Source organism: Onychomys torridus, chromosome 11 (assembly GCF_903995425.1).
Source record: "Onychomys torridus chromosome 11, mOncTor1.1, whole genome shotgun sequence".
Taxonomy (NCBI): Eukaryota; Metazoa; Chordata; class Mammalia; order Rodentia; family Cricetidae; genus Onychomys; species Onychomys torridus.
In genome coordinates this window covers 12,241,365-12,251,107 of record NC_050453.1, presented here as the reverse complement: position 1 = coordinate 12,251,107, position 9,743 = coordinate 12,241,365, and the positions used below count along the sequence as shown (strand labels likewise).

The window sequence follows — 9,743 nt, the reverse complement described above, 5'->3', positions numbered from 1 at the left end:
AGGCGGATCTCTGTGAGTTAGAGGCCAGCCTGGGCTACCAAGTGAGTCCCAGGAAAGGCGCAAAGCTACACAGAGAAACCCTGTCTCGAAAAACCAAAAAAAAAAAAAAAAAAAAAACTCGGTCTTAGAAAAACCCAAAATAAAGCAAAACAAAACAGCAACAACGAAAAGAACAAGCTTAAGGGCAAAGACTAATGATATAAAAACAGTATAAAGAAACTTTCTACAGTGCTTATGGCTACTGCTTATTGGTTATGAAGAAAACATAGAATAAAATATCTGTAGCATTAAAAAAAACCCTATGTACAAATTCTTAATTTCCATGATACAGATTCTATTCTCAAGCAGTCAATTCAGAATTTTGGAGCAGTCCATGCTTTCATTTATGCAGCCTTAACTATTAACTATAAAGTCATTTCTTCCAATGACTTTAAGGCTGCCTCCCTTTAGCTTTTACTCATTAAGGCTTGTTCACAATCCGTGATAATCTGCCCATTAACACATCAGTCCTTCAGGCCCAGCGGTGGTGGCACACCGAGCCAGGCAGATCTCTGTTAGTTCGAGGCCAGCCTGGTCGACAGAGCGAGATCTAAGACAGGCATCAAAACTACACAGAGAAACCCTGTCTCAAACCAACCAACCAACCAACCCAAAACCGATCAGATCAGTCCTTCAAGTAGTATTTTTCCTTACATCTCTGGCCATTCTTTAGGGTCCTCTTCCCTAACTCCTCCCCACTTTTCACACGGTTTAACAATTTCACTATCCACCTCCATAATTAATATATAGCTGTCAATGTCCCTCTTGAAAGTGAACTCCAGGCCGATCCCTAGAACAATCCATGTTGATAAGGAAAAAAGGATTCTTGCTCAAACTGTGAAGGCAGCAAGTCACTTAAATTGGATGCTAAAAATTGTAATAAAACTAATTTCCAAGGCAGCAATCAGAGTCGGCTATGTTACACCCCCAACTCCACACTTGACTTTGCGATGGAAACCTTCCACTTTCCGGCAGGCACAGACCAAGATGTAAATTTGGGCCAAAGCAATGGGAAAGCGGAAGCTGACATCCACTTCCGGGTTACGTTCCGAAGCCTCCACGCAGCTGGAGAGGCTCTGCAGCTTTCCCATAGGCAACGCACGAGGTAGGGGCGGGGCTCCTCATGCACGCTCCCGGAATGCCTGCCGGGCTGGTTCTGCGCAAGCTCACAGGAAGCGCTGGCTCACTCGCGCTTCCGGAGAGGGTTTTCTCTAGCTGTCCGCGGCGTGGAGACCCGCCTACTGTGCTACCCGGCTATAGACACCCGCGGGGTCGGTTCGCCCTTCGCTCCCAGTGCAGTTGGAAGAGGTATATGAGCATCCTGCTTCTTCCTTCTGCTATTTCTCTTGACTTTCTGTGATCTTGGGTTCTGGGAACGTGAGTTACGGGCACTGTGAAGTTTTGGTTACCGTGGCAACCGCCACCACGCGGGTCTGAGTCCTTGAGAACTGGAGAAGGGTTTGCGTTAGGTCTCCTTACCGTCCGTGGTGGGTCGATTCCACAAATCAGGCGTTATTTCAAGCTTTTGCGCCGAACGGTTGAGTTTGATTTTTAAAAGGCTTAATTTGGATTGAAGGCGGAGGAGCAAAATGTGAGGCAGCTCTTGGGAGGTGGCCCAGCAGGTGATAGCGATTACCGGCAAGCCAGGAGAGTTACATCCTTGGTGGAAGGGCCGCTGTAAGTTGTCCGCTGACCTCCACACGGGCGCGGTGGCTCACCCCGCACAATAAACAAAATGTAGTATTAAGAAAAGAAATCGTTTGTCAGCAGGCACAAAGCCCCAGGTTCCGTCTTCAGCACCGCAGAAAACAAACAAATAAAAACAACTCCAGTGCATTAATCCTGGACAAGTCTGAAGGTGTCCAGAACTAGGGTGGCGCTGTAGGATTACAGAAAGGTGGGAAGTTTGGTGGAATTCTAAATCATAGTACTGAAAGCTTCAGTACTCGGTAGATAACACAGAACAGGGGTCTTGAGCATTTTAACAGGTAAATGCAAGCTCAGTGGCATATGGCTGCTTTGGTTGAGTCATTTATTTGCCACGGTCCCCTGCCCAACCTCCTAGCCATTTTTATCATACCAGCTAGTCTGTGTGATTTGTATTTCCTAGACTCCCATCTTCGCTTCTTTTGGTCACGTTGCATACTTGGTCTGAGTCCTACAGATTTCATTCCTAATGTGGAAGAAAATAAGGTTGCTGCTGTGATTAAATTAGCTAATTTATAGGCTAAGTATGTAGTTAAGTCCTGGTAAATACTAGCTACTGCTATTATTGTACTTGTTATATTGTGTTGGCATGTATTATTCAATTTGTTTCCGTAGCTTTAGGTTTTTATTTTGTATTCAGGACGTCTCATTTATGTATGTACTTGATACATAGCTTTACAGTAGTCTTTATTTTTTATGGATTTTAAAAACAATTTTTATTTTACATGTATGACTGCTTGCTTGCTTGTATGTGCACTATACATATTCCTGTTGAGAAAGTCATTGGATGCCCTGGAGCTAGGGTTCCAGAAGATCATGAACTGATTTTTTTTATACACAGGTCCTCTAGAAAAGCAGCAAGTGCTCTGCTGAGGCATCTCTGTAGTCCCCAGTCATCGTCGTCGTCATCTTTATTTTATTTATTTATTTATTTATTTATTTATTTATTTACTTACTTACTTACTTACTTACTTATTAAGTGGAACTTTAGTTTGGGCTGTTGAGGACTTGAACAGGTTCAACTGTTACTTTAAAAGAACTATCAGATACAGTGGGTTCTGCTGCTCAGGTGATATTCATTAGAACAAAAGATGGCTACCTTTCTGTTCACTTCAGTTGCCTGTGGATTATCATGTACTAAGGCTGACCGATACTCTCAGTTTTGACTAGATATGAGCCATTTCGGGGAAGACTTGATGAAGCTTGCTGTGGCAGAGGATGGCAAGAGAGAAACTTCTGTGTTCTCTAGTCCAGGAATGCACTTCCCGTGGCTTCAAGATCGTGTCGAAACTGTAGGTAAGTGGACAGCGTTGAAGCCTTTCACTGTAGTGCTGGGAAGGGTCAAGACTGAACACAGGTACGGAATGAATAACCAAGCTAGTTAGTTCTCCCCCCACATCCCCCAATTTATTTAGTTCTTGTTGTTGGGCCAGGGTCGTGCTGTTTACCCCTGGCTGACCCAGAACTCACTGTAGCTCAGGCTGGTTTTGAACACATCATTGTTCCTTTGCCTCGGCCTCCAAGTGCTGGGATTACAGGTGTGAACCATGGTGTCTGATTGTCTTGTTAAGATTAGATGGGATGCTTCTCCTCCTTTCTTACAGCTGTAGACAAAAAGGAGGTTATAACAAATCAGTTCTTTTTTTTTCTTTTAGGTTTTTTTTTTGCATTTAAACTAATAGTCTATATTATGATAGATATAGATTTATTTTTAAATTTTTGGTCCTCTTTACTGAGCACTTGTATCTTTGGCACTGGCAAAATATTAAGGACTTACAGATGAAGAAAATGTGGTCTCTCATTGAGGAGCACATACATAGGAAATGTTAAGGAAATTTCTGTTGAATTTAATGGAAATAATGCCTTATAGAATTGATGTAATAGGTTTAAAAAGCATTTTACTTCATTTGTAATCTAATGTAGATGCAGACAAGGTTTTTAATGGGTTAACCTCTATAAAACTATAGAAGGAAGCAGCACTCCGTATGCTGCCATGTGTCAGACTTTAATACACTTACACCAGCACTTTTCTTACTGCTCTTGATTTTTTTTTTTTTGGCTGCTGGATTTAGTGCCATTTAAAAAGAAAAATTCATTTGATCTTATGTTTCCCCTAAGTTAGTCCTCAGTAAATGTGTGCACTGGCATTTTTCATGTGAGGGCACTGAATTGCAAAGAAATTAAACTCTTAAGTAATGATATAAGGAAGCAAATCAGGTCTGTCTGGTCTCAAATAGTATACTTTTAACCATAAAGAGGTAGGCAGAGATTGGCCTGAGAGCAGTCTCCCATCAGGTGAATTATTTGCACAGATTATTTGGCAGTTTTGTGGGCTGGTTGCCTGGAGTTGTTGGGTTATAAGCAGCTTGTGTAGTTCTTTCTAAGTACAGGGCCTGCTTCAGAGGCCCGGCTGAGGCATAGCAGTCTCCATTTCTTCCTTTTCTTCCTGTGGTCTCCCTTTCTAATCAGCTTTCAGATAATTCCAGTACTGCTAGTTTCAGGCCCACGTGAGTGTCCAGGCTGAGGGTCCTGGGTGTTTGGGTGTGCATTAAATGTCTGCGAAGAACCTGGTCTATGCTGTAGTCTTCTTCCCCCTCCGGCCTTCCTCAAGACAGTCTTGCTGATAGCCTTGGCTAGCCTGGACCTTGCTGCACAGACCAGGTTGGCCTCAAACTCGCAGCAATCCTCCTGCCTTTGTCTTCTGATGTGCATCACCGTGCCCGCTGAGGGTTGTAGTCTTTATCATGTTTTTAACTTACATGACCCTATGACTATGTTCTGTGTGCTGCCTTGCAGTACTTAACTGTCTTGACAGTTTTAAGGTGTCATATAAATTGTTTTGTAAGTTTAATAGTTGCAAGTGAAAAACTTTCACCCTGTGATAGATTTTTTAAATGGAATTATTTTACTTTTAAAACTTACAGAAATTTTTAAATGGTAACAGATAGTAAAAAAGCAGTGGTAGCGCATGTCTTTAATCCCAGCACTGGGGAGGCAGAGCCAAGTGGATCTCTGTGAGTTCGAGGCCAGCCTGGGCTACAGAGTGAATGAGTTCCAGGAAAGGTGCAAAGCTACACAGACAGATCCTGTCTCTAAAAAAAAAAAAAAAAAAAAAAGCTTTTAATAGATGGGTTTTAGAATACTGCTTTTTGGAGACAGTATATATCACTACATAAATATGTATATACTCTTAATGTCGCATATATTGTAAGTATTAGGAGTCTTATTTTTGCATTGAGACATTGTAACTATTGGTTGTATACAGTTGATCAAAATAACATAAAAGCTTTGTTGAGAGATTGTTGGGACCTAACTGTTAGAGTAAATTTTAATTTGTATTTTATCTCAACAAAATAGACAAGGGTATCACTTTTTCCTCAATTGCATTATAAATCCATGGGTAATTGTTCTGTATTTATCCCCTGGCGTGATCACTTGAGCTTTGAGGCAGAGTCTTGCTGTATGTAGCCCAGGCAAACTCCAGACTCAGTTTTCTAGGCACAGTGGAATTACAGGTGTGCACCACAGTTTGACTGTTCTCTATTTTTTTTCCCTATGGAAGAAAGATTTAACATCAATTCTATTGTTTGTTTCAGTTTCTGTAAGTTTGGAGGTCAGTGAGTCACATTAGGAAGTGAATGGTGGTGTGAGTTTAAGCAGTTTATCTGTAGTTACATGATGAGTTCTTAAATTTACGTGTCAAAGCAGGGTATGGTGGCACAGGCCTTTAATCCTACCTTTGGCAGGATGTTTGTCCGCACTGTGAACAGAGACTGGAAAAATCTGTTTCTAGTTGTCGTGTGGCTCAGCCCTAGCACACACCTTTAATCCAAGAGCTTTCTGCTTGAATATTGTAAACAGGATTATATATAAAGTTAACCAGAGGTCAAGAGGCGGAGCAAGCAACCAGTTGACAGGAAGTAAACACAGAATTATTAAAAAACAAAAACATAGAGAGTAAGGGAGAGTCAGGAGGACGGAGAGATGCAGGAGGTAGAAGGGAGGGACATTGAGTTTGAGACAGTGTAGGGAAAACGGGGTTCTGGAACATCAGCGGAGAAGGAAGGGCAGCTGGGTGATTTCTCTGCCTCTCTGAGCTAGCAGGCTTTCACCTCAGCATCTGGCTCCCGAGTCTTTATTGGTAAAATTGAACAATTAAGATTTTGTTAAAACAACACCTCCTTTTTGGGAGGCAGAGGCTATCAGATCTCCAAGTTCCAGGAAAAAAAAGTTAGCAGTATCTCTGTGGTTTTGACAAGACAGATTTTGGAAATCTTCTGACTTGCAAGGGGCAGTGTTAAGAGCCATTTACTTGTAAGCCTTATCTTTTGCCTGCAAGTATTCTGTACATTTTGACTGTAGGCCTTTTGAACACGGGCATAGTTCTCTAGAATATCAGTTTTAGGAAGTCATGTATGGCGACACAGGCGACATTGATCTTGTGCTCTTTCTCATTATTTGGGACATGCTGGGGATTCCATCCAGAGCCTTGCATGTGGCTTCTAGTGCCACTGAGCTGAAGCTTCTGTCTTGGCTGTTTACATTTAAAAATTTTTTACTGTGTTAAATTTATTTTGGTTTTTATGTATACGAGTGTGTGTGTGTGTGTGTGTGTGTGTGTGTGTGTGTGTACTATGTATGTGGTACCCACAGAGGCCAAAAGAGAGTGTTGGATTCCCTGGAGTTACTGACATATATGTGTGTTGCCATGTGGCTGTGGGAACCAAACCTGGCCCTCTGCAAGACCAGCAAGTGCTGTCTTTGCCATTGAGCCCTCGCTCCATCCCTAAGATCTTACTTCTTAGTATGTGTCTATGTATGCGTCTTCCGGTGTGTGCCTGTGAGTGCAGTGCCCATGGAGGCCAGAAGAGGGTGTCAGATTCCCTGACCTGAGTACTAGGAACTGAATTCTCAGGGCCTCTTTAAGAGCAGCACATGATCTTAACTTCTGAGCTCTCTCTCCAGGACCTGCCCAGATTGTTTGAGAAGTATCTTCTCATGGTTCCTGCGGGTCTCTGCACTTGCTTAAGTAAGGGAGTCTGGCTGGAAGACTAGGGCCCAAAACCAGGGATGGTTGTGCACACCTGTAACTCCAGTGTTTGTGAGACCAGGCACAAAGAGTCCCAGGTTGTACTGGCTACAAAGTGAGCTTGAGGTCAGCCATGTGAGTCCCGGGAAGCCAGGAACAAAATAGAAACAAAACAAAAAACCCCCCAAAATACAAAAAGAAAAGAAAAGAAAAAGACTGCTGGCCAAACAGGATCGGTTAAAAGGGAGCTATAATCTAACTTGTCTCTTCTATAATATAATAGTGTAACTAAGCCTATGGACTGTTACCATGGAGATTGTCAGTACTTCATAGACCTAGCTGATGCTAATGTTTACAACTGTGTGGATCTTGATTCATTTACTATTACTGAATTACTAGAAACTTGATCCTTAAACAAAAAAGGTTCACTTGGAGTTTTCTGAACGTTAGTGGGTAATAAAGACCATATTTCCCTAGGATAGCATTGGTGACTTTTACCCATTTTAAATACTAGGGCCTGTTCCTTTGGATGATTCTATCCAAGTTATTTAGTAAAGGTACAATCAGTTTTAAAGATATAGGGAGTCTGGTAGGACAAGGATATCTACTATTTAAGATTAGCATTGATTGATTGATTGATTGAGGCAGAATTTCCTTATATAGTACAGTCTTTGGACTCAGAGTCCTGCCTCAGGCTCTTTAGTGCTCAGATTACAGTACCCTTGTGTTCAGCTTGGTTTTCTGATTCTCCTTTGAGTTCCTATGTAAGCTAATTTCAAGAGTATGAAAAGACCAAAACACAGTGGCTCCTTGCATAAGATCCACCCAGGATTACTTGTCAACATTCCATCATGGGTCGGGGGACCACTAAAACTAATATTATATAGCAGAGTTTAAGTTAGTGGGCTTGATACTGGGGTAGGCTGGCTCATAGCACTTGCTGCCCTTGTTAAACTTGAGTTTATTGAGGTTTCTGAGGAGCTGACTTGGAGTCAGTGGAGTAATCGTCTTCACTCCACTGTTGCAGTGACTGGAGGGAAGAGGAAGAGGGATTTCACTCAGACGACAAGCGCGTGTTTACGCCTTATCCACGAAGCCCTGCTGAAGCACCAGTGGCAGCAAGCCGCGGAGTATATGCACAGTTACTTACAGACCCTGGAGGATTCCGACCCGTACAAGAGACAGGCTGCCCCTGAGGTAGACACCGGGAGTCTGCTGGACGCAGCTGGTTGCTGGGAGTTTTGCTTTTAGCTCTGCCCACAGTGGCCTTTTGTTTCCCCTGCCTCTGCTTCCTGAGTCCTCGGGATGGGCGTGCCACCATCATGCCTGGTTTACTCCTTCCTTTCATTGTCAGGGTTCTGTTGTATGGAATACCATTTTATACATCCATTCATCGGTGGATTCTCGCAACGTTTCATGTATATGTTTTTGCATGGTGCTTGCTTTAATTTCTCTTTGGTATATACTGAGGAGTAGAATTATAGGTTATATGATAACACTACCTTTTTTTTTTTTTAAAGATTTATTTATTTATTATGTATACAGAAGAGGGCACCAGATCTTATTACATGTGGTTGCTGGGAATTGAACTCAGGACCTCTGGAAGAGCAGTCAGTGCTCTTAACCTCTGAGTCATCTCTCAAGCTCAATAACACTACCTTTAATCTAAGGTTTTATTAAACTTCTTACCAAAGTGGCTTTCCCACTTTATATTTCTACCTGCAATATTTAATGTTCTAATTTTTCCACATGCTCATTGTCAGTTTTATCTATCTGTCTGTCTGTCTGTCTAGCAGTCTTGATCTGGATACCGTGCTGGCCTCAGACTCAGGTTTCCAGCAGGCCTCTGTCTGAACCTCCTGAGGCTGCGAGCATGAGCAACCATGCCTGTCTTTTTCTGAAACTCGGAGTTGTGAAGCAGAATTTGTTGTGTTAAGATACGCAGTTCCCTATTGACGAATGACGCAGACGGGGCTTCTCAGAACTGTGGTTGATTATGAGGACACTAATGGCTTTCCACTTCCCTGGAGCACCAGCCACCGTCCTCTGATTCCTGTGGACGTCCTCAGGATGTGCTCACCCTCTTCCTGGTCTGCTTGTCTGACCCCATTTCTGTACCTTGGGTTTTCTCTAGCCTCACTGCTCTTGCTTTCATGGAGCAGGTCAGGCGAACTCTTCCCTTTCATTTCCTTTTCTTGGAAGGGTCTTTTTTCAGCCATTGCCACCCCCCTGAAGGCCTCTTTTGGTGACTCCACTCTCATACCATCCCTGCCCTTTGCCCAGCACTCCTGATGTCCTGTTGTATAAAGAGCCAGGTGTGGAGGTGCAGGCCTGATCGCCCAGCAGGGGAGGCAGAGGCAGAGACAACTTTTTAAAAGACTCCTAATTTTATTAATCTACTTTAGGTTGAAAGAAAAATAGGCATTTGCTCCCTGAGAAAAGCAGAGCTCAAGTTTTGTCACCAAAATGTGGCCTCAGAGCATATATTTCATTAACATTTGTCTCTTCTGATAAATACTCTTGGATTGACAGCCTAAGTCATAGCACATACACTCGGTGTGGATGAAAGTTCAGGGAGTGTGGACATGTCTGCTGCCTGCGCTTGGAGGGTTGAAAATGAGATTTCGGGGAGCCTGGACATGTCTGCTGTCTGCGCTTGGAGGGTTGAAAATGAGTTAGCCCTGTAGGAACCTGTTTTCTGATTTACCATTTCATACTGATTTTTAAGTTTATACTTAATATGCATCTTAATGGTGCCTTCTAAAGAGCACTGATTTAATAATGGCACTATCCTACTTAGGGTAGTAGTTTGAATGAGAATACCTCCGTAGGCTCTGGTTCCACTGCTGGCACTGTTTGGGGCATTAGGAGATGCAGCCTTGCTGGAAGAAGTCTGTCACTGGAGGTGGGCTTTCAGAGAGTAGCGATCACACTACTTCCTTCATGCTTGCCCTTCAAGATGGGAGCT

General features: G+C 42.9%; 1 protein-coding gene across 1 annotated transcript in view; it reads left to right on the top strand.

Moving 5' to 3' along the window:
* The first annotated feature begins 1,188 nt into the window (after positions 1–1,188).
* Taf1a (TATA-box binding protein associated factor, RNA polymerase I subunit A) overlaps positions 1,189–9,743 on the top strand; it is a 36,568-nt gene continuing 28,013 nt past the window's right edge. The window contains exons 1-3 of the mRNA XM_036202823.1: positions 1,189–1,347; positions 2,907–3,042; positions 7,803–7,972. Coding sequence (XP_036058716.1) covers positions 2,919–3,042; positions 7,803–7,972 — 294 coding nt within the window. The 5' untranslated portion in view covers positions 1,189–1,347; positions 2,907–2,918. The remainder of the gene's footprint in view (positions 1,348–2,906; positions 3,043–7,802; positions 7,973–9,743) is intronic.